Source organism: Poecilia formosa, unplaced genomic scaffold, assembly GCF_000485575.1.
Source record: "Poecilia formosa unplaced genomic scaffold, Poecilia_formosa-5.1.2 Scaffold145, whole genome shotgun sequence".
Taxonomy (NCBI): Eukaryota; Metazoa; Chordata; class Actinopteri; order Cyprinodontiformes; family Poeciliidae; genus Poecilia; species Poecilia formosa.
The window spans coordinates 150,326-177,120 of record NW_006800084.1 but is presented as its reverse complement, the minus strand read 5'-3'; the positions used below and the strand labels follow the sequence as shown (position 1 = coordinate 177,120).

Genomic DNA, 26,795 nt, shown 5'->3' with positions numbered 1-26,795 from the left:
TTTGTAGTACCTCATAAAAAAAACAAACTTTATTTATTACGGTTTACATGTTTTCCCACTACAAAAGTTTCTAACTAATCTTTTACATTTGTTGAGCTGAACATGTGTTTCTGGCTGTGCAGTTTATCAGGGGAGGGTTTTCCATGACTATGACAAGATGGTTTAGACAATGTGGATCCCAGGAAAATGTAAATTATTCTTTATACTGTCTAATGAAAGGGTGAATTAAATTAAAAAAATAAATTATTGACATAATGCAGTATCAAAAAGAAAAGATAAAATGGAAGGTCAGAAAGTAAGGACACAACATTTAGAAAATGTAACAGGGAGTAAGATATGAAGTTACAAATATTCTTCTACTTCTACTAATATTACTTATCCACACCTGGAAAACATTGAAATAGGAGATTAAACCAGGCTGTGAGCTCTTTTTGGATATAAATTGGCATAGCAGGTTCATTCAAGTTTAGTAAGATGCTTGGCAACAAAGATCCCTGCGAGTCATCTTCACTCAAATGCCGTTGAGTGAAAATGATAACGCAAGTGTCCAATAAGGAAACTGATCAGTTTCAGTAGTTTCAAATCAGGTTTTTTCTGATTCCTGAAATCTTGGTAAGTGGAACGGTATGTTTTGACACAAAGGTTTTGCTGTAAAGCCAGAAGAAAAACAAAAGCAAACAGCTTCCTGATTGAACGTAATACAGCGATGACAGGTTTACAACTTGCTGTTTATTTTTCCGCAATAAAGTCAGTGAGTAAAGGTAAAGTAAACCAGAACTACATCTCTGCAGTGATTTAAAACATTTTCAGATTCTCCCACAGCTGAGGTGATGAATGATAAGCAGTGCTTACCTTTTCTTATCAAGAAAGAGCTGCAGCAAAAAATTTTAATGGATAACAACTTTGGAATGTGGCTTTCAAAACACGAACTAGAAAGAGTAAAAAAAAAAAAAAAAGGCAGCCAGTCTCTTGCCTGTGACTCTATAACTTAGATCTAAAAATAAAAAAAAAAAAAAAAAGATACACCTCTCCAACATCCAACCCTAGACGCTCACAGGGGGTGGAATCTGAAATGACAGGTTGTGGGTGGGGAGGTGGGAGTTAAAGTATCACTACCAATCTGCCACAAGGACACAGAGGAGACTCGACGACCCAGCTGACTCAAACAGGTGAGAGCACAGTCTAACGAAGACTGGCCTTTTTTTTCCCCACAGTGGATTTGATCTTGTCTCTCTGACTTGTTTGTGCGGCCAGGCCTCATTAGAAAGTCTAAATTGGCTTCGTTTTCAATGCATAGCAAATTTGACCTGGTTAATTGGTGCTGGCAGATCCTTATTTAGATTCATTATGAGAGATTAAAAACGAAGCACAGGTCAAAATGTTAACAGCGCCTCAGAGGGAAGACAGAGAAGATGCGACAAGATCTGACAATGTAAATAAAGGTCAAGGTAGACATCTGAGAGGAGATGGTAAACAGATCATACACTTGTTGATGTCAAGTTGTGGTCAGGGTGAAACTTGTTAAATAGCAATTCGTCATTTCTTTCGATGCAGGTTGACGATTTACAAGTCGCGGCTCATTAATCAGCTCAGGACAAACGTACAGAGTACATCAGGTTGAGTTCATTTAATCTCATAAGAAAATCTCCTCAGGTCAAACGTCGGGAGAAACATCATGTCAAAAGGCAAGTCGCTCAACGTTTAGGAATGTTTTTTTTTAGACAAATTATAAATATTTGCCATTATCGAGTATTATGGTTTGTATCTTTTAGACATTGACAGAAATCAGGTGCTGCAAAACATCAGGGTGCGAAAAGCAACCAGGAAGGACGGCTGGTGGATCCACAGTTCTAACAATGACAAGTGAGTAACGTTAAACCAGTAATTTGCTGCTAGGCTGCAGGATAACTAAGCAGGCAGCAAGATGGTTCATTTGTCCAACTTTGTAACAGAAATACAAGTTGTAGAAATGATACGTTAGAAGTGATAACAAAAACATCTCCTGTCCCTTAGGGTAGTTTCTGAAACGAAACAGGAACCTGCGCCAGCGACAAATGATTCACTGGTCCAGTCGAGGATCAAAAGATTCCAGTGAGTAACACAAAAGCCGCTCAGCTATAGCTAAAGATCTGATCCTATCTGCTTATTTTAAAAACAATACCACATGTATAACATCTAACCAACTTGATTAACCAAAGTTACCCAAAGTATTAGGTTGTAATTAGTCATTTTTTCTAGCACCTTTTCTTCCTCTTAATGTTTCATTATTATTTCTAGATACTGCACTTTGCAAAAAAACCTGCTTCTTGTTGTGTTGCTCAAGTTGACGTTGTTCCAAGTGTTGCATCACCCTGAAGTAATTAAAGTATTCCAGGCTTCAGGCCCAACTCACCGTCTCAGACTTTAACATACATAAACATTAACTTTGTCCATCAGCTGCTTCCCTACAGAGTGAAAGTGACCTGGACTTTAATTACTTCACATTGGGCTAAATATATACTGAACCATTTTCTGCCCTTAGGGAAAACCCATTTGCAGCAGAATGAACAACAAAATAATTCTTCTTAAAGCCTAAATGATAAATCACTGTAATTGTCAATGGTTTACCAACCTTGAACACTGAATGAGCACTGCATTTTAAATGGTAAACCGAAAAGCTTCAATTCAAAGCAAGTGATTGTGCGTTTACAATACAGAAATTCACAACAGAAAAGACAAGTTTTTGATGTGTGTGTGTGTGTGTGTATATATATGTGACTTTTCTCACAGCAATTCTGCTGTTTGACATGGTGTGAATAAGATCAATTATTTTAGCACCAATCCTTGTGTCAAGATGTGATCCACAGAGCCCCTACAAGGTTTATGTATATAATAGAGAGCGTATATATGTAGAAAGCTGCACAGTACTATTTTTATTTATGGCAACGGCTAACAAGGCCTTTCATAGAACTTGTAAAAGGTGCAATTTTTTTCACACACGCACACACACATACATACACACGTAAGTACATTTTTAAAAAAAACATTTTATTTAAATCGTCTCCCTGAGAACATACTATTGGGTCCATCCTTCTGTGGTAATAGCAAATGGAGCATGCAGTGTTCGGATACATTCACTTAAAACACTTAAATTAAGAACAAAATACTGTGGTAGATTTCAATTGGAGAAAAAATAAAAACTCTGAAAAGTTGCAAACACACATTTGCTAACTCTCAAATAACCCCTCAGTTGGGTCTGCTCTTCCTCTGGTGATGAGGATGAGCTGGATTATTATACCGCATCATGTGTCGTGTTGTTGCCACAGCATCCGAGCAGCCTGAGCCGTGGCAGCGCCAGCCTGAGCGGCTGCATTCAGAGAGAGGAGACTTGAAGATCTGCTTGACCAGCCCGCCCACTGACAGCTGAAGAGGCTGCATCTGTAATTATGACTGCAGACGTGGGATGGCACATCTGTCAGCGCGGCTGCAGAGTTTTAGCTGCTAAATAACTGGCTGTGACACGTTACGTTTGCGCCGGTTGCGATATGAAGCAGCCGACAGTTAAGTTTCTGCAGTGGACGTTTGACCTCGTGTCGCTTTGTTTAGAAGCTTTTGAAACATGTTGGAGGCTGTGTGTGTTTGTGCGTTTTAAATTTAAATAATAGTCAAATCAAAAACCCAGAAGAATCGGGGACCATAAGGGAGAAAAACGTTAGAAAACTAGAGTTTCTCTGCTCTTTAGACGTACAGTGGAGGCCACATTTATTGGTACAGATGGATAAAAACCCTTAAATTGGATTCACGCAATAGGAAAACATTATAAAAAACAAACAAATATTTAATGTGACCGCATCCATTCAGTGAGAGAGAGAGAAAAATCACATAGGGCCACAATTACTGGCACCCCTGCTGTTAACTCTTTACCTCATCTTTTACCAACACTGAGCTTTCTACCACAACATCTCCCCTTAAACTCGCATCATGCATAGGATTCAATTTTAGGAAGAGAGATGGAAAAGAAATGACGTAGTTTGTGCTGAACAGTTTTTGTGTTGGTTTGGTTTTACACTGCAAAAACAAGAATTCTTGATCTGGTTTCCAAATACTCTTGAAATAAGACGAAACTCACTAGCAATAACTTTTCAGCACAAAATAGGAGCTTGTTTTAAGTCAATAAATCCTTAAGATTCATTTAAAAGTACTAGTGAGAAGTTAAATAATCTGCTGGTGGAGCAAGACATTGTAACTTATGATATGGGAAAAAAGTCTTATTCCACTGGCAGATAATTTCACTTATAGCTAGTACTTTTTCACCAATATTAAGGAATTATTTACTTTTAAAAAGCTCCTATTTCTTGCTGAAAAGTTAATTGTAAGTTAGTTTTGTCTTATTTCAATTGTATTAGAATATTTGCAATTAAAAAAAAGACTAGGTGTTGTATTTTTGGACCCATTTTCAGTTTCTTTGATGCTACGCACTCTGACAAGGTTTCCAAGCCCTTTGACAGTGAAAATGACCCACAGCATGACAGATCCTCTGCCGTGTAGGCTCAGTCTTAGTCTCATCTGAAAAAAAAAGCACAACTCCCAGCAGAGTTTACGTTTTAGATAGAAGGACAGAAAAGGCTTTTTTCTGGCAAGCATGCAAGCAATTGGCTTGCAGATAGTCTGTAATTGTTGTCATGGAGACTCTGTGACCTTAAAATGTCACTCTGCCGCAGTTTTCTTACAGTAACACTGTAAGCTGCAGTGTTTCTTGGCTTATGAAGAATGCTATCTCGTCTGTTGCACTGTGTCACATACAAGCAACAAAACCTACATAAAAATGTAAAATACATTAAAAAAAACATTTTGTTGAGAATGGCCAATTCTTGATGGCGTAAAGAAATGTATTCCGATTTAAATGGTGATTTTCTTAGTTCTTAGCCACTGCAGCAAAAATGTATCTATTAAAGGTGTTTTGTTTTTATAGTTTTCCAAGAGGTGCCAATAAATGTGGCCGCACTGAATTGTCCCAATTTACCTTAACTGGCTGGGAGGTAAAGTAGTGAAGCATTGTAACATTGGCATTGAACACAACGCAGGAAACTAATTAAATATCAACACATCCCTTTATTCTGGCCGGTGGATAAACAGAGCGTCCTGCACGGAAGCAGGGGGGTGGTGCGGCGTGACGCCCCCACAGGACCGCAAACCCACTCGGCATCTTAATGAGCGGGACTAGTCTGAGTTGATTGGGTTTGGCTGAATTATGCGACCAGTCACGGTTTCCTCAGGAGGACCGACCCTGCTCACCTCAAAGGTACAGACAGTTTGATGAATTGGTAATGAGCTAGGAGGAGGGTCCAGGTGCTGCGAGCTCCGCTACAGAGTGCATGCCTTCTGCCGATTTTAACAAGGACTCGCCAGCAGCGGGGTCGATGCTGTGTGAAGGCATTAAATGAACCTCATTAAGCGCGTAGTGGTTAAGCGGAAAAATGCCACATTTCCTAAAACCTTCCTTCACAATCCGGACACCTTCCTCTTCCTTTGCTATCTGATACGTTCTGTTCAACACCCCCGAGAACTCCTTCTTGCTGACGGCGAAGTGGCCGTCGGCGTCGCCGTCCCCGGTGAGCGAAGCGAAACGCTGCTTCAGGACCACGAAGAGGCTGGTGTCGAGAGGCTGCAGGATGTGCGAGCAGTGGGGAGGCAGGCAAAGGAGGATGACGCCCTCTTTCTGGGCCGACTCCACCACCTCCAGGCTCACCGGCGACTTGTGGCCGTCAAAGATCAGCAGCAGAGGACGCTCCTTTGCCGCATGGAGGAGAAAATGTTTGAGGAACCACTTCTTAAAGAGCTCTGAGTTGACGTAACCAGATTCCGACCACCCATAGAGGGCGTTAGGTGGGCCTTGCGTCTTGTAGCACACTCCTCCTGGATAGGCCTTGGAGTAGATAACAAACGGAGGAATGTCTTCTCCAGCTGCGTTGAAGCAAGCCAGGACAGAGACGTGGTCCCTGGGGCTTGGCGCTGGCTTGTAGCCCAGACTCGTGGGCTTAGAGAGGACAGCCTTCCTCCTGCCCAACTGGTAGCCCGTCTCGCTACAGTTGTAGATCTGGCTCGGCGAGTCTCTGAGCCCGTGTGTGTCTTCGACCGTGCTCAACAGACGAAAGAACTGATCCACCGCTTCCTTCCTGACACACACTGTCCTCCCACGCACAACATTGTCTGCTGGCTGAATAGTAATGTTCTTTTCTTGCCTCTTTCGAAAATTGAGCCACCACGTCTGGCCCAGTTTGGAAAATGCCACCCTCCGGTGCTGCCGCTTATAAATGGACGATGCGAAGGACACTACCTGCTGCTTGGTAAGTGGGAATCCATGCTCGGACATGTATAAGGAGAACTCCACCAGCAGCTTCTCGTCTGCGGAGGTGATGAGCCGAGCCGGCCCGCTGCGGCTCCCCGGTGTCACCCGTCCACTCACTCTGTCTCCTAGCGAGGACTTGGGGACGCCAAACTCCTTGGCCGCCTGCCTCACCGTGCACCTCCCAGACTTCACCTCTATCAGCGCTCGCTCCATGGCCTCCTCCGTCCATTTCTTCTTTTTCTTGCGCCCAACTTTGTCAAGATGGTTTCTGGACGGCATTTTCTTCTAAACAGACAGGCAGAGGAAATTCAGGCTTTAAAGATTCACTTCAAAACTGTGAATTAACCAACATAAACATCATTTAATGTACTAAGGAATTTCACAAATTCCATAGTACATACAAGTGAGTAATAAAATAAAAATATATGGTCATTTATACTTTTGGTATTTAAGCAGGGATTTTCCCGGTGTACAATAAGCCTGGCGGGCCACCAGGCTTTACTTGTGCCCCCACCAGGCTAAGCATTGCTTAATTAAAGACTTTTTAAAACGTTTGCATTTTTTAAGGATTTATCATTGAAGTTCAGGTATTAATCTTCCAATCTTTCAATAACACATAATGATCAAGTGATGTTTTCAAATTTCCTGTCAAATTTAAACATTTTTTAACTTAAAAAGACGACGGGCTGCTGGATGATTGACTGCCTGGCACCCAACCACTGGACTTAACAAGTTTTCTGGGGGGAACCTTGTTTAAGATGATTCATATTTAAATACTTTCATTCTTTCTCTAATCATTATCATTTCCATAAATAACAGTAATGATGAAACTTAACATTTTAAAAATGAAAAATGACAAACGTAAGAATAATAAAAGTATTTAACTGGTGATGAAAGCACTTTCTTGAAGCGAGAAGATTATTTTAAGTCTGTCAACCTCTCTTACTATTTTCACAAACCTTTTTAAGAAACAGGAACAGGTTTTGACTGAGGGTAACAAAGTGGCTTAAGGTCCAATTTCAAACCTATTCTTCTTGACTAATTATTTTATTGTGTGTTGACAGAACACTTCATCTCTTGAGTTCAGGAGCTTTTTTATGTCTGAATAATTCATAGGTGAGAGCTAAGTGACTCACCAAACAAACTAGGGCTGCACAAAATTAGGAAAACATTATGGTAATATTGTTGAAAAGTGCAAAGAGAATATCCATTGCACTTACCCTCCTTCTCTTCCCATAATAATTTTCTGTCACTTTTCATCTGCTTCAGTAGCTCAGTTACTTCCACAATAAAGTAGGACAATCCATAAAATATTCAATTCCACAGAAATATTCACATACCGATCGATGTCTTATCTGTTTTTTTTTTAATTGTTATTCTTTATTTCTGCAAAAGAGAGCGATTTAAATAGGCGAACATCACAATTAACCTTGTAGCACTGATTGAACAAAAGGAAAAAATATATTTTCTGTAACAGTATAAATGTTAGGACACCCACCCACCTAACAGTTGATGTTTTCCCCCCCTTCAGTTTGAAATAACTTCAGTGAGATGCTTCTTGTAACCACCTATCAGTCTCTGACATCAGTCTGTGGAAAGTTTGCTCCATTCCTCACTTTCAGTGATTAGTTCGGGGGGTTCTGGCTTGTTACAGTCACCCATCAGCTTCTCTCTGAGATTAATATCCGAGTTCAATTTTGCCCAGGACTTTTCATTTCCTGATTCTGAACTAAACCTTGGAGGAGTTGCAGTACGTTTTGGGTTATTGTCATGTTCCAAGGTCCAGATCTGCTTCTTCCTAAAGTTTTTGACAGATTCTTGAAAGGACCCAGTGATACAATGAAGAACTTATGGTTAACTACGTGATGGCAATTATTGCAGAAAAGCATACTTCTAAGCTTTAACTGGTTTATGCCAAACCTGTCCTCCGTTCTGGTGCCCAAATAATTCAGGTTTAGACTCATCCAGAGAATTTTTATTTTTTACAGAAACCCTGGTCTGCATCTAAATTTCAGGCAGGACTTTGCTTTCTTAAAGACAGCAACAGTTTCCCCTGCACACCTCTCCTGTTCAATATCTTTAGTCTTTTATAACACCAAATGTTTTTAGTCATAAAAGCTATAAGAAAGGCTGGTTTGATCAGTGCTGTGTCTAAATATAATATTTACAACAGGGGACCAATAGTACATGTTCCACATTTATGGAAAGGGCTCACTCAGCTGGCCTCATTCTACAAAATAGTTTCCTTTTGTAACATTTATAAGATTTATTTAGTTTAAAAAAATCAAACAGAAATACACGTTAGTGTAATTTCTTTAGTTTTTAAACTAAAACGTTTAATTTAGTTCATGTTTATGAAATATCTCCTTTTTTCTGGCACTAAACATTTTATTTTGTAGCAGCTGAGGCAAAACTGGCTCTGAACTAAAAGGGTTGGTGACTACTTCACGGACATCGGAAGACGGAAATTTCAAACGCTTCTTTTTTCTTATCTTCTGTTTTCAAGACCTAAATAGAATTTTATACGTTCTAAATTTGGTTTGAAAAATATTTAAATGTGCTTTATTTGTATGTTGTTGTTTTTTTGACAATATACACTGCATAAAGCAGTAGCGACAAAATCGATTCTCCTTAACTTTTAAGAGCCTGAAAGCATCAAAATACACATGCAGAGACTCCAGTGAGATTCATGATGGAGACGTTCAACATTTGAAATTATACTTTTTCTTATATATATTTTCTGCAACAAAGACGTCTTCTTGCGACTCTAAAATTGTCAAAGCGTACTTACGGGCCAGGAAAGATCCTCGTAATATTGTTATCTGAAGAAAATTTCTCCTGTGTTGGTTTCTCCGTGATGAAACGTGAACGCTGCTGTTCGTGAAGTACGATGCTGTGCAGTCTGAAGGCTTCTGAGGTAGTTTTGAAGTTGACAACATAATAGTTACAGTTTGTTCATTCAATACTAACCGCTACTTCATCTCCCAGCTCCAGAGACACAATAAATAATATATTATATAGCAGGAGTAGAGCCATTTCTTCTTCCCCTAGCTTAAGACTGCTACAGCAAGGAGCGCAACCGGAAATAAAGTTGGGTTATTTTCAAAACAAAAGTACTAAAGCGACCATTACCAAAATAAGTGCCCAAAACTTCAGAAATTAAAAAGTAAAATCAATAGGAAAATATTTTCAAATTCAGAGTTTATTTTGTTACCTTTTATTTAACCTATATAATTAGGTTGGATATTGATTATATTTTATGTAATTATTTAGAAGAATTAACACAATACTTTAGATTTAATACATATTTGCGTTCTACTTATTTTCAAAAATTGTTTAATTGTGTTTTTATTTCTGATGTTTTTAAACCATTATTTTATTAATTAAGCTTTTCTCACATGTACTTTGTCACATGAAAAAAAATATTTAATGTCCGTCTTTGTTTGTTTATGTATTGCTTATATTTTTGAAATAAAACTTAAACAATTCTAGTTTAAATTCATTTATAGTTAACAGAGAACATTAAAGCAAACAAGCTTTAATGAACATTAAAGCAAACAAGCTAGTTAAACTTGAGCAGGTGATAAAGTGGTTTCTATATGTACACCTTTTACAATGTCTTTGAATCCAATGATGGAAAACTGCTGATAAGCAGTATGGCGATTGAAATTCTTGGGTGAAATCCAAGTTTTACTCTGTTTCTTTTTGCTGTAAATAAATAATTTAGTTTGGTGTATTTTTTTTTGGCAGGAATAACTTTCTGTACAGCTTTGCATTGTGTTGGAGACTTGTCTTATTATATATGCTCTATAGAGTGTCCAGCATATTGATTTATTGATTCCCCATGTTTGCATGTCTCAGTTGACTGTTAAAAAGCATCATCAAATGAGACATTTTTCCACTGTCTTCTGATATATTGTTACATAAAGAGTAAGCCATTCGCTCCTGTGGCTTTATGATGCTTTGTCCACATTTCATTCAAGCTTTATATCCATAGTGGGTAGCCGCTACTCATTTACCACTCTCCTCTCCTGTTCCACAACAACATGTCCGGTGAGAATTAAGCTGTGAACAAACACAGTGATGATATTTAAAGCAGAATTTATTAGTTATGGAGCTCATATACTCACTGTGTTTATCTCCCAGAGCAGATTCTTTGTGCATATTTCTTTTGCAAATATACATCACTACTTGGCTTATATTGTAAAAGAGACTACATTATATGTCCTGAAACCCCAACAAATACACAAAAACGTCGACTGTGTCTGGCAGTAGAGCCTTTAAATGTGATTGCAGTTTTGAGTTGGTTTGGACCTCATGGAAATGTTCCAGAGATTCGTAATATGAGGTTTGAAGTGACAAAGTTCACCTTCGGTTGTGTTTTTTACTCTGACCTTTTAACATCAGACAGCGTACCGTATGCATTGAATTTTAATTCAGAACAAGCTGTGCAATGTGAGTCGGTTCCCGTTGTGCATCTTCAAAATCCCGTTTTAAGGGATGATGAGAATTTGTTGATGAAGTTCTAGTAAAGATGTTGTATAGTCATATATTACTTGCAGTAGAGATCTTTCTGCATAATCCAGATTTGTTGGTCCTACTTGACGTGTTCAGAAGGAGTGATGAAGCAAAACAGATTTCTAAAGATTGAAAACAACTATGGTTTTGTTGTAGAAGCTTACACAAACATTATTTTATTGGCCTTTAAGCTCTCTTTATTTTGCATTAGGTGGTTATTTATTAAGAAGACAATTATTATTGTCATTCATGGGAGGTAGAAGGCAGTGTGCCTTTTTCTTGTGTAAAATCACATACTGAAAACAGAACGTGGTCAAGCATTTCCAAATGGAGTAACTCTCTTGTATAAAATTAAAATAAAGCAAAAAACAAAACAAAAAAAACAAAAAAACAAACAAAGATCTATAATATTTTTGCTTTCAATTCCATTTTACTTATAATTCTGTTTTCAGTTTGTGTTTCACACAGGAAAATGATTGGTGGTGCACCACCTCCAAGCTCCATTTCCTGTGTAAACATATTTGGCATCTAGGCAAAGATAAATGAACCATGAAAACAACTCAGGTTCATACAACAGCATAAATAGATATGAAGTGTTGTTTTAAATGACTGAAGTCTGCTTTGGTCTTGGCTCCTTGTGGATTAGCCATTAGCTTTAGCCTCTAGATTCATGTAATCTGGATTTATGCTGGAAGAAAAGATGAACCCTAAGCCCTCAGTATACAGCAGATAACTCTTATAAAGTCTACATGTAGTGAATGATCAGATAAACCTATATATAGATATATATAGATAGATATCACAAAGGAAGATGCTTGATTATTTGCCTCCTTTCATAACTTTCTATTTACATATTTATTCATTTCTTTAAAGATAATCACCAAATGTAGATGTGAAAATGAATTAGATTTGCTATATTGCTTTTCCATAAACCTCCATGATGTTTTTTCAGATCATCATCTTGAGTTAAGATGATGAAATTCTGCTTTCATCTTTGCTTCTCTCCAGTGAGCTGTAATCCAAACTCCCAGTGTACTGAACTTTAAAATAAGGTTCCAGGTTTCTCAGCTTTTACTTTTACAGTAAATTGTCATTGATGCTATCAGATGAATTTTTCTGAACGTTGTCTTTCACCTTTTTGTTGTAGGCTTCCTGCTAATCAGACAAACAATGAAGCTGATTCTATTAAACCCGATGATTCGACCGAGGAAACAAGAAAAAATACCACGAGAAATACAAAGTTAGTATAGAATATCTTCTTTTTAACTGTGTTTGCAAAAATGCTGCATATCTACTGTATTCTTAATTATGAACAAATATCATGCTATGTTACAGATGCCAATCACCATCCAAACAGGCACAAGAGCAACAGCCAGTCATAAACACAAACAATGAAAAGAAGGAGGTGGAATTAAAAGCGCCAGCTGGCGAGTCCAATGTGGAGCAGAACGGGGGGGATGTTAAGGTCTCTGCAGATGTAAAAAATGAAGAACAAATCCAACCAGCTTCTTCAACAAATGGTAACGTTGATGCAGCAGAACCACCATCTGCCCATAAAACTGCAGAAGTCAAAGAACAAAACCCTGACACTGACCCTACAAATGTAGATGATCAGGTTTCCAGTGATCTTTGGGTGAAATCAGGTGCAACAGGCACTGCAGAGATTCCCGCTACACCTCAAGAAGCTTTGACTGAAACAGACACAAGTAGTTTGGAGGATGGAGGGGAGACAGCATCCACGCAAACTACAGAGGAAAGTGGAGAGAAATCCCCGCTACCTGCAGAAGAAATTGTACCCGCTGCCTCTCCGTTTATTGTGAAGGAGTTGTCGGAGAACACTGCTACGCCGGACGAACACATTCCTCCTCAAGCCAGCGTGGAACCTAACGTGCAGTTTGAATCTGTAAGCAAGTCACCTGCTCAGCCTGGAAATGAAACACCTGCAGAGGCCAGTTGTGAAAAACATCCCCCAGAGCAAGTTGACAATGAAACTGTTGAAGCTGAGGCTGAGCCGGAGGTGGAAACCCCCAATGTTGATAATGCAACACCCCGTGAGGAGGCTCCTCCGCTTAACAGCGTGCAACCAGTCGCCTGTTCTCTTCCCGAGTCACACGATGAAATCCAAGCAGCTGACAGTATTGTTGTTGAGCAAAGTGTCGAGCCGTCGTTTGGAGATGAAGTACATTCCTTGGATTTGAACATTGAAGATGCTCTTAAACCTGTACCGTCTGCAGATCCTGAAGCTGTCCAGGATAGTTCAGATTTCAGACCCATTGATTTGACAGATGCCCTGCATGTGGAGTCACCCCAAAAAGAATCCGTTCCTAAAACTGAAGCTGAAGAACAGCCTCGTCGAGAGGAACCTGATCCCCAGCCTGACGATGCCAGAGTGTAAGCATGCTTTCACAAATAGTAGGAACATGACAATAAAACACTTCATATTTATTGATGATTTTTTTAAAATAGTTCTGAAGGCCTTCAGAAGCCTGCAGAAGAACTAAATTCAACCCAGCTTCCTAAAATATCCAGGTGGGTTTTCAATAGCTCATGTTGCATCTCTAAGCATTAGCATGACTTGGCATTCTTTATAGAAAAATATGAGGTGTTAAAGTTATAATTAACACTGGAAGCTTTACATTGTGAGGTAATTCAATGTTTCCACATTTATTTTAGCGATGGAACCCCTTTTTGCTCTTACTGCAACAAAATAATTGATGGGAGAGTGAAGATCATTTTGAACGAACCGCCTGTGGTATGCCATGAAGAATGCCTCAAGGTTTGCATTTCTTTGCATATTTGATTTTCTTAAAATACAAAGTATTCATACCCGTAGAATTTTTAAAATATGTCATAGGGTTATAACCACAAACTTTAACGTATTTTATCGTGATTTTATTTCATAGGCTGCACAAAGTAAGCTAAAACATTCTCCACACAATTTTTGATGTAATTACAACCGCAAGTATTTTGGGGGTATTTCTTTACTTGCTTTAAACATCTAAAAACTAGTTTGGGCTCATTTCTATTTTCAAAATAGTAAGCTATTTTGGGTAAAGGGTGTCTAAATATACTGCTCAAAAAAATAAAGGGAACATGTCACTTTAATTTTGTGTGTGGCTCCAAATCCAGGCCTCCATTGGTTAATAAATTTGATTTCCATTGATGATTTTTGTGTGATTTTGTTGTCAGCACATTCAACTTTGTACAGAACAAAGTATTCAATGAGAATATTTCATTCATTCAGATCTAGGATGTGTTATTTGAGTGTTCCCTTTATTTTTTTGAGCAGTGTATAATTTTTTGAGTCTTGCTGCACATTCTCAAACCAATTTAGGTCCTGAATTTTACATAATATGTTTCGGTGAGAGATATTCCATCGTAGCTCTGAGCAGCACACCTGACAAACTTACTTGTCCTTGCTAAAGAAAAGCATTACTACAGCATGATACTGCAGTCACCACGCTTCACCATGCATGCCTTAGGGTGTCGTTTTACTGTTAGTACTCTCAAAGATTTCCTGTCATTCCAAAAAGTTAAAATTTTGTTGTAATCAAACCAGGAGGCCATCTGACACACGTTTACTAACCCGGTGGTTAATTAGGTGACCTCTGATTAAAACTGGTTGCAATGCATGCCACACATATCTGACTTTTACTTGCAAAACATTTTTGAACCATTCATCTTCTTCCCTCCACGCTCAATTAAACACTTACTTTGTGTTGATCTGCAGCATAAAATCACCATAAAATACGTTGAGATTTGTGGCTAGAAAAGGACAAAATGTTTAAAAGAGGAAAAGGCATTAATACGGTTTTCAAGGCAGTGTGTGATTGAAATAATAACGCTTATCATTACTTAATGTTAACTAATGTTTGTGTGTTCTGCAGTGCGACGTTTGTGCTAAGGCCCTGGGAGAAATGCCGATCACCATGTTCTTGCTTGGCAAAGTGATCCACTGCCTAGACTGCTTCGCAAACGCGCTTAATTTTTGAATTCTGCTGGCGAAAAATACTTCCTGTCACCAAGCTCACAGTGAATAATGTGCTCTCTGAGAACCTCCCCGGTTTTGCCCTTGATCTGTACACTGTTCTACCGAATGTTTCCTTTCACTGAAAAGGAGGACATGGTGTGATGTGACGTTTAAAAATCGAGCAAATAAAAAGAAATGTACACACTGCTAATTACCACAGATGTTTGAATGAAATGCTCCATAATCAGCATAAATTATTTTAATGCCATGTACAGGATGTGATTAAAATAAAATTACAATCAAATCCCTTGGATCAAATCAATCATTTAATTAGCCTCAATTACAAATAAGCACACACAACACTGGTCAGCTTCGGAGCAGTTATTTAAATATCGACCTCTCTGTTGCTAATTTTAGGTCATCGTGAAGACAATTCCTCACGTTTAAGAGAAACAAAAATAAAAATAAAACGCACAGCAGATTTCTTCTGAAGAGAGAAGCTCCAAGAGAAACTTTGGTACATTCAGCTTCACCTGCTTTAGACTCGTGACGCTCATGGGCGAGTTGGAGATAATAAGGCAGCAGCAAAAATTATATTCAGAAACCAATATCTGCACCAGTAAACACTGTACAGGAAGCACACAGTTATGACTTGCAAAGCAAAGCTGTCGTTGCTCTTAATTATTCATGAAACATCATCCATCACAATCAGCTCCAGCAAAGCCTCACAGAGCGAATTAAGAGAGAGAAAGAGAAAGAGAGCGAGAAAGAAAGAGAAAGAGAGGCAGAATGAACAACAAAGCTAAGAGAATCATCTGAGAGGATGACTTGTGAAACAGGTTGGGGCTCATTACGGTGGGTGAATTATCTTCCTCTCTTTGTCTGATGTTCATACATAACAGTAAAGAGAAACATTTGTCTGTTATCTGGAAAAAAGAACAAAGAAAAGAAAAAGGACGGCAGATGATCCAGGTTTGAAAAGTTTCTGTTTCAAGAAGGCAGGACTAAAACCTGGAGTTGGACGAGTATCTCATAGCCAGATGTGAAGCACTTAGCGAATTCCTTTCCTGCCCAGGAACCGCAAGACTGCGTAGTTGTAGGTGGTGGGAACCAGATACAGAATCTGAAAGAAGAAAGGCAAGGCAAGGACAGACATGAAACAGCATTAATATTCTACATACTGAGAGTGTATAGTGTTCAGTAAAGAGAAACTGAGCGAAACAGAGACACTGCAATCTTTGGTTCCAGATGGTTAGAAAAAGAAATGTGGATGCTTTCTACTCAAAACTTCAAAAATTGATTGGAGTATTTGTTCTTGATGCCTGCGGCAATAATCAGGTTTAAAGCTTCATTATTATTTTACATAGTCTACTTGGAAAAAATCTAAAACAGGAACCAGATGAATTAGAGAACAGGTTTCCAACTGAAAAGCAAAGTCACGCAGGGGAAACAGCAGCGCAATTTAGAGAGGTCGACTAACCTAAAATGCATGTTTTATGTCTGCGAGAGGAAGAGTGAGTACCTAGAAAGATCCCACGCATGAATGGGGAAGACATTCAAACTCCATGCAGAAAGGCGCTGGCCTGGATTCAAGCGCTCAGACCTTCATGCTGCAGGGTATATGACCTTGTTTACTGAAGTAGGTCCAAGATACATTTATAGTTCCTGGGCCTAAAAGTGAGTGCTTCAAACTCGAAACTCTTAGTGATATTTGAAGTCATATGGAAACACTTCTTGAATTGTCAGGTTCTGTTGACAGAATCAACTAACAAAGACTGTCTGGCAAACTCTGCCTGACCAGACTTTGCTATAAAACAATAAAGAAGCCCGGCGCTCCATCTAAACAGTAACAGAAAGACAAGATATGACTGATTTTTAAGCACTGTGATAATGGACTAACAGCTGGCAATGAAGCCAAAGTCAGCATCTGCTTCAGACATCAGATTTAAATAGATTTAAATCCCATTTAAATCTAAAATACTGATCAAAAACAAGAACTGTATAAGTCTGTTGAGATTAAGAGTGAGATTACGATGAAACCTGTGTTACATTTGTAAAAACATAAAATATAAGCATCCTCAGAGATATTTTTTTATCAGTATGACTGTGTGGCATTTGGTGAGCATAAAAAACAAAACATATAAACCAGCTATAAATGTGCAATAACTTTCTGGAGTGATTAAAGAAATTGGAATTATTAGTTTCCCCCTGAATTTTGTTCATTTTCATCAATCAATCAATCAATCAGGTTGATCTGTATAGCACCATTCAGCAACAAGGCAGTTCAAAGGGCTTTACATCATAAAAAAACAAAAAAAAGTCATAAAAACAACAGAAACCAGTGAGAAACATTTACGTTTCCAAAAAAATGCCATCATCAAAATCTTCAATACACATCAAATATGTTGGTTAATGTTCTACTTATTATTGTTCAAAAACAACTCCAGCAACTCCAAACAGGTGAGTTTTAGTCTTGATTTAAAGGAAGTCAGTGTTTCAGCTGTTTTGCAGTTTTCTGGAAGTTCGTTCCAGATGTAGTTACAACCCTGCCATTTACATAGAGGTTTCTATGAAGACAGCTGTGGTCCACAAATCATAACAGTGACCAGCCCAGATGAAACACTTCAAAACAGGAGGCATGGAGCAAAAGGGTTAACTGTCTCTCAAGGCTAAATATGTGTAACAACAAAAACGTTGCAGCAAATCAAGTGAGTATTATTGTCTTTGCCCTCTCTTGATAGCATTTGCTTGAAAGTATATCTTTGATTCATCAAAATGAAAATGCTAAGAGAATCGTTTACCCTAGTAAGATACAGATTACTCTTAATGTCTGTACAATACACCACTCTTTAACAATAGAGAGACTCTGCTTTACATTTTAAGCAAAATCAGTAAGATAGTGAGTCCTTACCAGCGCCAAAAGGGTGACTCCAGCCCCTGCAAATGTGGCTATGTACAAGTCATAGGTGGTATGGAACTGTAAGAAGCAACAAAAACAATTGGTTTGGCTTATATTTAAATAAAGACTTTCTCACAAATGCATTCCAAGCATGCAGCATCAAACAAACATGAGTGATCCCTTGACAATAACTCACTTCGCTGGTTTTGCAAATAGCCACCAAGGTCATTCCACAGGACTTGCCCGGCATCGCATCCCAAGGAAGCAGACCTGAAATGAAAACATGACGTGAGCGAGGGCTCTCCAGCTAATGCTGAATCATGACAGGGCCGTGATGCATGAACGCTCCGTTTTACACGCAGCAAGTCAGAGACACAGCGATGAAGAATTATCTTCATCGTTTCATAGCAAATTCAACCATCAGTCTCATGGCCACTCCCCGTCGATTAATCCCCCTTGCTCCCAAGGACACATTAACACGCTCGTTGGTGGGAGGGGGGATGCAGCCAGTCATTGTAGGAGAAACCCACCATACTGCCTTGCATCCATGCAGATCCAGCTATGCTGATTAATGCTGGGGGTGGTTTCAGCCAGGATGTTGATGTTGTGGCAGGTGTGCTCCATGTTGAACAGAAAGAAGACCGGGATGGCCGAGAAGGCAAACACCGCCAGCCAGATGAAGGCCAAGATGTATGTGACTATAATGAACTGTTGAAACAAGAAGGTTATAGATTAGTTGCCTTCAGGCACTCAGGTGCCGGCATGAAAAATGTGTTTTCGTTCAAATTGGTCATCAACCATAATTAATCATTCTGATGGGAGGGGGGAGAGATACAGGAACAAAGAGGGTTTCATTAACACAAACCAGCATTCAGCATCTCAACCTGACGTCATGTTCCTCCCCTACGCCCCCGCCTCCCCCGACTCACCGTCAGGCTGAGGCAGCGGCCACACTGGGTGCTCCTGAACTCCCCAAAGGTTTGCTTGACTGCACTTGTGGTGTAGAAACCCTCAGCCAGAAGCAGGATACCATAGAGGAAGAAAAATGATGCCAGCCCATAGATCACGAACTGGAAGTATTTGATACTGGGAAAGTTACAGGGGTTGGGGAAAGTCAGTCAAATGGAAAACGAAAGCAACATTTGAGAGCTCTTACGAACTTATTCAAGTATAACTCACAAAGATGCCATGACCTCAAAGTCCTTAGGGTCACGGGCAAAGTAAGTCTCGACGAGTTCCTCCGTCTGGGCCAGCGCCTCATGCCCACAGCCACAAAACAGGGCCATGCCGGCGTAGCACAGCAAGGTGGCCACCAGGGACGGGTAGGGCACTGCCCCAATGCACCGGATACAGCAATCATAACAACCTGAGGGGGCATAATATATCAGCACACAGGCGGCACATACCGCACATATAACCACACAACACATCAACGTCACTGCAGCGGGGGGCTCTTTCACCCCGTTGGGGAGCTATGAGGAAGGTCTCTCTCTGGCTGCACATCCATGAGCACGTGTCAAAACCCCCACAAAAAAAAGCAACAGAAAACAAGGAAAAAGAAACATACAATTAGACAGCAATAACAAACAAGAGTTCAAGCAGCGTCTTCCAACAAAGCGTCCAAACTAAAGCAGTCGCCGCCGCCGCCGCCCTCACAAACAGACTTGTACACGTCTTCCGGGTTAAGCAGTCGTGTTGAAGCGTTTAGCAAATATCCAAGGGGTTAATAATAAATGCATTGCCAGAAATTGGATAGAGAAAAGCACCTAAGGCTTTGCAAAGCCAGTGTTGTCTGACCGGAAACATTTGCTGCCTGTGATGCCGTGCTCTGCAACAAGAAAAGGTCCAGTACCAAGCAGTGATGTACAACGCTGCCTACGAGGTTACGCTACTGTACAAATATTGCGACGCTTCTGCGCTGATTTCATACGTATGTGACGGCTCTTCTGCTTGTGCCAACTCCTCACAGCTTAGTCCCAACTAAATCTGGCCCGGCCCCTCTCCCTGCGATGGTCACAGGCGTCACCGGGCCATTCAGGGATGGTGGTGAAACGCTGGCTTCACCGGGGGGCCCGAAGAAAGAGCTTCTCTTTGTGGTTCGCGGGTACAATATCCATTGTGTTCGGAGAGATCGGAGATGAACAAAGGGCAGTGATGTCAAACAAACAAAAGGCCATCATGACACCAGAAACGGTGTCGTGCGTGATGGCAGAAGGGGTCACCGGGACCGTTTCAGCACCACTGGCTGCGTGTGACTACTCCGGCTATCCACAGCTGGCTGAGGCTGGCACCAAGTGTCAGTGTGGGCAGGGGGCTGGGCTCAAAGGTTCAAAGAGTGGGTGGCAGGAAAACGAGCAGAAAGGGGGGCAATCCAAACAGTTTCCCAACAACAACAACAACAACAACAACAACAAGATTCAGCTTTACAACAATTACACAGGAAATCCTGCAGATTCTTAAATTTGTATGTGTGGTTTCATAAAAGTCTTTAAAAGGTCCTCAAAGCATCTGTGTTTTTAATGCAGAAAAAGAAGCCACATGTCGAGCTAATGTTTTCCCAAATTATGAATCGTAACAGAAGGAAGCGCAATAGTTTCCAAAAAATAATAGTGGCGGCATGTAGTCTCACACAAGCTACTGCAAAGGAGTTTGGCAAAGAATGCCACCATTGCCTCTGCTTAGATTTCATTCAACTGGATCTCACATTAGTTGCAATAAATATGCAAAGGTTGTTGAAAACAGCATGCTAAAATAAGCACACACCTTTTCTGGAAGTAAATGCAAGAGATCTCCTTCCCATGGGTGACCAGGCATGGACTAAGCAAGATCAGATTTACTCCCCCTCAATCTCAGACTCTCTGATTTGACTTTGAATTATGCTTCATAAGATCACTGGAGGAGATGAGGACCACTTTCTGCACTGAGAGATAGTCCCCACTGAGCACTTGTGGTGTTTTCCATTAAGTCTGAAGTCATCTTTGCTTACTGAGCTTGAAAGGTGATCCAGCTGTAAATGAATATTTGAACCTAAAAATGCGTTTACATAGGTGAAAATTGCAGGGATGATTTGTGAGCACGCTCTGCCCAAAGTGCAACAAAAGGTCAACACGGTGTCCAAAGACATATTAAAAGGCAACATTAGCAAGTTATTGAAATTCACAGTTTTCAAATCCCATTAATAAGAGATGATAAGAGTTATTAAAAATTCTGTGCACTCACCCATGTCCAGAAAGAAGAGCGGGGATATTGAGGTTTAGCTGGACGGCTTTGTGACTGATATGAGGATATGAGAAGTTATTCCCCGCCACCCTTATATGAATCTGACTCGAGCTTTTGTTTCATCAACAATAGATAGAGCACATCTCCCCGAGTCACATCTTAAAGTCACAAAGTCCCATTTCAGCTGCCAGTCATTATTTGTGTAGCCGCTGGGTTCAGGAAGGGGGACGAGAAGCGAGGCCAAAGTCCTAATCAAAACTTTATTACTTGTTTTAGTTTATGTAGTATCTCTTCCGACTATAAGTTTTTTCCTCTATAGTATTTCATAAAAGGTGGTTTTACACTGCAACACAAATTTTAAAGCAGAGATAGTTTTTGAAGTTGCAATTTTTAATGATATTTAAACCATAACGTTTCAATCTATTTAAACCTACTCACCTGTTCAAAATAAAGAATATTTAACTCTATTTGATGAGTCCTCTCCTTCTCCCTCTTTCCTCTTCTGTTTTATTTAATATTCTAGGTACAAAATACATTGTCGTCCCTGTTCGTTTAACTTTCTTACATCACAGACTTGTTTAACTTTGTGCACAGTAGTTTGCAGGATGCATCCAATTAACTTTCACTTCTAAATGTGTTTGTTGTCAGCATGCCAGTGCCGTCTCTCTGCGAGCTCCACATGCGAGATGTCAGCAATACGCAGTCGAACAATTTAATGCTCCTCTAAACAGCGTGTTCATAGACAAAGAGATAAGAGGTACGCGGAGTGAAAATAGTGAAATAAATCGCAACGGTGGCTGACATTGATGAAGTTGGCTAACAAGGCTGACATTGATGGTTTGGTCCAGCTGCTGTGCTCCTTCCCTCCCTCCACTTTGACCCAGTTGATGTCAAAGCTTAGTTCGACACAAAGGAGCCAGTGTGGGACAGGAGAAAACAGTGCACTATCCTTTATTAGAGAGAAAGTCTTCATCCTGTTTTTTTATTTTCTGCTGAAGCAAAAAGTATTCAACTGTATCAGAAGCAATCAGATACCTTTATAGCGTTACATGTTTTGTCACGTTAGGATCAAATGCTGTATTTTTGGAAGGTTTTATATCACAGCTCAACAAAAAGTAGCACCGAATTGTCAAGGGGGAGACTAAGGATTAATAGTTTTCAAAAATGTAAAAAAAAAAAAATTAATAAATAAAAAAAGCGTTAAGAAATGGTGAGCACTTGTTAATTACCCTGGTAACCTTTAATAAACTCCAGTTTGGTTAATTGCCCTCAGAAGTCACTTTGAGTAAAGTAAATGCAGTGAATCTGTGTGCAATTTGATTCCTGTTGCATGAGGGCTTCAGAGGGTTGTTAGAGAAGATTGGTGATCAAACAGCATCATGAAGAGCAAAGAACACAGCAGTGGAGACAGAACTCAGGGGTGAAGAGGCAGAGAAACTTTTATTGTTTAATTTTTTCTTTCTTTCTTTTATTTAACCAGGTAAAACCCCATTGAGAGAGCCACATCTCATTTTCAGGAGGGACCTGGAAGTTGAGCTAAAAAACAGAATGACATAAATTTACCCTATGAAAGAGAGGCAAGAAGGCAGCCGATGTTGAACGAAGGCTGTGCAGAGTTGGATTTTCCAGTTGGTCACATGTCGGGGCCACAGCAGACATGTGGAAATTACCATCTGATCAAGTGAGCCCAAAACTGAACTTTCTGGCCTACATGTAAAACCGCATGTGTGTTGGTAATCGAGCGTTGCTCATAACTCTGAACACACCATTCCCGCACTGACGCACAGGAGCAGCATCATGCTGTGAGGGTGTTTTTAATTGGCAGTGACAGGAGCGCCTCCTGAGTCGATGGGAAGATGAATGGAGCTAAATACGGCACAGTCCTGGGGGAAAAACCTGTTAGAGGCTCTGAAAGACTTGAGACTGAGGTGGAGAGTTTACCTTCCAGCAGGATGATTACCTTAAATGAACAGACAGATGTACAATGAAATGCTTTAGATTGAAATGTGAATGAATGACCCAGTCCAAGTCCACACATTCATCCAATTTGTGTAAGGACTAAAAACTGATGTTCAGACTAAACTTGTCAAAACCTTCACAGTAGATGTGCAAAGCAGGTAAAGACTTTCAGTAGCAATTGCATGAACAAAGCGTTGACTCAGGCAGGGGGATACAAACGCATGCAGATTTGTTCATGTAAACCATTTTGAAAAGCCACCCATAATTTTTCTTCCACTTAAGAATTTTGTGCCACTGTGTGTATTTTTGTATTTCATCAAATCCCCGTAACACAAAAGGTTCAAGGGCTATTTGAACTTTAGCGACAAACTATAAATGTACAATGCTTTGCAAAAGAAGGCTCTATGCAATTAAAATTGAATTCACTTAAATTTAATCTTAATTGCATGTCATCACTCTTTAAACAATCTAACTCTTTGCAAGGCACCACAATTATCTCAGACTGCCGCTGATGCAACGCTGTTTGATTAACTCTTTTGGGGACTGACATGCTCACCAACATTAACTGACTTATTTTATGATGGTATCTTCAAAAAAAAAAGAAAGGAAAAGAAAAGAAAAGAAAAGGGAGGAAAAAAGAAAAAAAGATCTCAGTGGTTTCTATTTTCCCCATTCTCAATTCTTTTATGTCCTAAGAAAAAAACAGAGTGGTTATAGATCAAGAAGAGAGCATTAATGAAACATGCTGAAGTGGGAATGATGCCTTTGAAATACCAGAGAAAAGCATGGAGCAATAAAACAGAGGAGAGACCTGGAGCATCAATTAACCTCTGTTCTTTCCGAGAGGAAGTTCATTGGCTGTCGACTTTGCATGTGAGAAATTAGCATTAGCTTTGATTATCGAAAAAACTGCTCACTTGCTTGACAAAAAAAAGAGAGAATTTTCATATGAGCTACACTGCAAATTTGGGTTTGATTGCATAAGCAGCTATGTAAATGCGTTCCACACATCAACAGCATGCATGGGACTGCGTGTAGAGGTCGTGGGATCTCTGTGAGTTGTCTTTGTGGCTGTTTGCCGTGAGGCAGATGCACTTGCTAATATTTGCACACTAAATGCAGCAATATGCATGGGCTCTCGCGGTGTTTGCACCCTCCTTTTCACCCTGTGATCATGGCCTATACGCTTCTTGTGTTATCTTTTTGTGGCAAACCAGACAAACACCCATCAGACAAACAAACAAACCCTTGATAATTCAGCTGTGATGACCTCCCGTGTTGAGAGTTGAAATTATTTGGTTTGCTGAGTGATGAAGGAAAGTTCAGGCGGAGCTGTTTTCCAGCTGGGTGTCTATATGCCTGCGTGTTTGATTGTCTTTTGTGATTATTACAGGCTCTGTGTGTGGCTGTGTGTTTGAAGCCTGCAGGGTATGCAAGTAGTCACACAGTTTGAAAAAATCTTCACGTTTTGCTTGCACTATCAGACGTGTAGTCTGGTAGTCTGACAGTGAGACCATGCAATTTTCTGGAGTCTGTCAAAGAAATGACTGGTTGCCACTTCAGAGCAGTGCTTGCAAAAGTATTCATATCTCTTATGCTTTTTAAAAAAATTTTTTTTGCATTTTGTCACGTTATGACCAAAGACTCCCATGTATTGTACTGATATTTCATCTGGTAGACTATCACAGAATAAATTGTGTAGTGTAAGAAAAATGATACATGGTTTTCAAAAATGTTTTGCCAAACAACACAAATGAAAAACGTGACATGAATTTGAGGTATATCTCCGGCAGCTTTGCACATGTAAAGACTGAAGGGTTGAGAGAGTCTATGGAAATCGAGTTTTGCTACAGATTCTCTGGTTCTATGTTTAGGGATATTGTTGTGCTGGAAGGAGAATCTGTCCCTTAATCTCAAGTCATTGCAGCTTCTAAAAAATGTTTTCTTACACGATTTGCCTATCCACTTAAATTTCCACACCATGTTTCATGGTGGTGATATGTTCAGGGAGAGTGTTAGTCTTCCGTCACACATACCATTTTGCTTTGGGTCAAAGAAGGGGTATTATGAAAAATAGATTTTTTTTTTCAGTTTTATATCATGCTACAATGAAATTCCCTCATCAAAAACATACCAGGAGTGTTGCTTTGAGTCTTTCATGCATGTCTGAGTAATCCTTAAATCTCACGTGACTGCCATTTAGCTGTGCATAAATGCTTCTTCTCAGCAAACGCTGCCTTTTCCTCCAGTCTCCAAGACCAGCTTTCTGTCCCACAGAGCAGCCCTCCCACATGACTCTCCCATTCAGCTCCTTCAGACTAGCGGCAGCGCCAACTAGGAAACATCTGGCTAAAGTGCCACTGAGCTCGATACAGCTTATTATTATAAACTTAGCAATATAGTTATAAATGCTTAATGGAGAAAGGTTGTTGTGATGACATTCTGAAGGCAGAGTGTCAGAAAGAACAGGAGCTTCTTAAAGAGACAGAGGCCCAATTTCAAGGTGTTGAATTGCGAAATCACTTTTTTTTTAAGTCAAGTTTCTAATACAGCATTTTTATAAAAACTGAAGATAACATCATTATTTGATTGTGCTATAAAATGGCTTTATGGTGTCTGGAAAATACATAATACTATCCTTTTTGCATTACACATTTATGTGCAACTGAATCTGGATAAAAATATTGTCTGTATTGACTTATAGCCAATACTTTGGTGAAAGTGTCAATGCTGAACATAGCTAGCACTGGCTTGAGCTAAAAGCTTAAGCTCACTATACAGCACCATTCTACTATTTTACCACTTCTTATTTCATCCAGTGGAAGATGTTTATTAAAGTCTGGTGGAGGTGTCAAATACCCTTTTGCTTTTTATTCACCCCTCTAAATCATTGATCACTGCGAGTGAAAGGTTCCCGGTTCTGCCTCAACTCGTTCCTCGTCCTGTAAGTATGAAACGGGTTCACTTCGCTGTTTGTTCGCTCCGGACGTCGACGCTCGCGTTTTCGACGAGAAAGCAAAAGATTGTCACTTCCATGTCCACAAATGTGTGAAATCCAGCCGTGAGTCCAGTTGTGGAATGATCTTGCAACTAGATATTCCACCAGTAGCTGGAATAGTGGGGTTAAAGCGAAGTGAAAGCAATTGGGAACTACAGCAACTTAGAAACAAATTGTTAGGTCAGTCAAATCAAGAAGTGAGGTCAATGAAAGCTGAGCTGTGTAAATGTGCAAAGGTCTTCAAAGTTCTACAGCGTCAGTGACTACAGACCTCCAAACTTTATGTGGCTGTCAGATTATTTCAAGGTTAATGCACAGAGATCTTCATTGAATAGGTTCATGACTGAGCAACATAATGGATGAATCTGGATTTGCGAGTGTCCAGGAGAACAGCACCTGTCTGACGGAGGTAGAGGAGTTGAGATAATTGTGGCGCTCTTCATCAGGAGTGTGGGCTCAAACCCTTAATTTAAGTGAAAGAAAGAAATCATTAATGCTTCAACATACCAACACATTTGAACAATTTCATGCTCCCAATTTTGCACAGCTTGGGGATGTCCCCTTTGTGCTCCAACATGAATGTTCACAAAAAAAAGCGTCTGACGGGACATTTTTGGGACGAATCTGTGAATCTAGCCACTCTCATCCAACATCAGTGCCTGACCTCATAAATGTGTTTCTGGAAGAACGTTGAAAAAAATCACATCAATATGCTCTTAAACCTCAAAACCTTTAAGCCTTTATACACTCCTGTTTCATAAAATTTAATTCAACCTCCTTCATAATTCATCCTTTCACAGGTGTTTGACGTTAAGATCCCAATGCAGACCCATCACAGAATGATGATATAAGGACAGAGTAATGACCATTTACAGTCAAATCTCAATGTTTGACAAGACTCGCA

At 39.8% G+C, this 26,795-nt stretch overlaps 3 protein-coding genes across 7 annotated transcripts; 1 reads left to right on the top strand and 2 right to left on the bottom strand.

Annotated features, from left to right (window-relative positions):
• Window positions 1–1,011: 1,011 nt before the first annotated feature.
• Window positions 1,012–15,120, top strand: LOC103145612 (zinc finger protein 185). Of its 4 annotated transcripts, none has more exons than XM_007563111.2 (9): window positions 1,012–1,169; window positions 1,654–1,685; window positions 1,773–1,863; window positions 2,014–2,091; window positions 11,994–12,086; window positions 12,182–13,237; window positions 13,313–13,375; window positions 13,520–13,622; window positions 14,734–15,120. In XM_007563111.2, the coding sequence occupies exons 2-9, from the start codon at window positions 1,676–1,678 to the stop codon at window positions 14,836–14,838; spliced, it is 1,599 nt and encodes a 532-aa protein (XP_007563173.1). In that variant the 5' UTR covers window positions 1,012–1,169; window positions 1,654–1,675; the 3' UTR covers window positions 14,839–15,120. The 4 variants fall into 4 exon arrangements, with proteins under 4 accessions (XP_007563173.1, XP_007563171.1, XP_007563172.1 ...); XM_007563109.2 differs by having other exon boundaries at window positions 1,555–1,685; XM_007563110.2 differs by lacking the exon at window positions 1,012–1,169 and adding an exon at window positions 1,178–1,448 and having other exon boundaries at window positions 1,555–1,685.
• Window positions 5,072–9,426, bottom strand: LOC103145611 (tigger transposable element-derived protein 6-like). The gene is made up of 2 exons (XM_007563107.1): window positions 9,120–9,426; window positions 5,072–6,613 (listed from the first exon to the last, which is right to left on the bottom strand). The coding sequence occupies exon 2, from the start codon at window positions 6,605–6,607 to the stop codon at window positions 5,312–5,314; it is 1,296 nt and encodes a 431-aa protein (XP_007563169.1). The 5' UTR covers window positions 6,608–6,613; window positions 9,120–9,426; the 3' UTR covers window positions 5,072–5,311.
• plp1b (proteolipid protein 1b) lies at window positions 15,063–21,049 on the bottom strand. Of its 2 annotated transcripts, none has more exons than XM_007563114.2 (7): window positions 20,935–21,049; window positions 18,895–19,081; window positions 18,645–18,801; window positions 18,246–18,423; window positions 17,912–17,985; window positions 17,728–17,793; window positions 15,063–15,939 (listed from the first exon to the last, which is right to left on the bottom strand). In XM_007563114.2, the coding sequence occupies exons 1-7, from the start codon at window positions 20,936–20,938 to the stop codon at window positions 15,868–15,870; spliced, it is 738 nt and encodes a 245-aa protein (XP_007563176.1). In that variant the 5' UTR covers window positions 20,939–21,049; the 3' UTR covers window positions 15,063–15,867. The 2 variants fall into 2 exon arrangements, with proteins under 2 accessions (XP_007563176.1, XP_007563175.1); XM_007563113.2 differs by lacking the exon at window positions 20,935–21,049 and adding an exon at window positions 19,482–19,752.
• Window positions 21,050–26,795: the final 5,746 nt, after the last annotated feature.

Coding starts and splice junctions, on each gene's coding strand:
- LOC103145612 (XM_007563111.2), top strand. Junction 2,092..11,993: donor TCGAGGATCAAAAGATTCCA/GTGAGTAACACA, acceptor TTTTTGTTGTAG/GCTTCCTGCTAATCAGACAA. Junction 13,376..13,519: donor CAGCTTCCTAAAATATCCAG/GTGGGTTTTCAA, acceptor CATTTATTTTAG/CGATGGAACCCCTTTTTGCT.
- LOC103145611 (XM_007563107.1), bottom strand. CDS start 6,607: ATGCCGTCCAGAAACCATCTTGACAAAGTTGGGCGCAAGAAAAAGAAG.
- plp1b (XM_007563113.2), bottom strand. CDS start 19,521: ATGTTTCCGGTCAGACAACACTGGCTTTGCAAAGCCTTAG. Junction 19,082..19,481: donor CTGGCTTTGCAAAGCCTTAG/GTGCTTTTCTCT, acceptor ATGCCCCCTCAG/GTTGTTATGATTGCTGTATC. Junction 17,794..17,911: donor CTATTTGCAAAACCAGCGAA/GTGAGTTATTGT, acceptor TGCTTCTTACAG/TTCCATACCACCTATGACTT.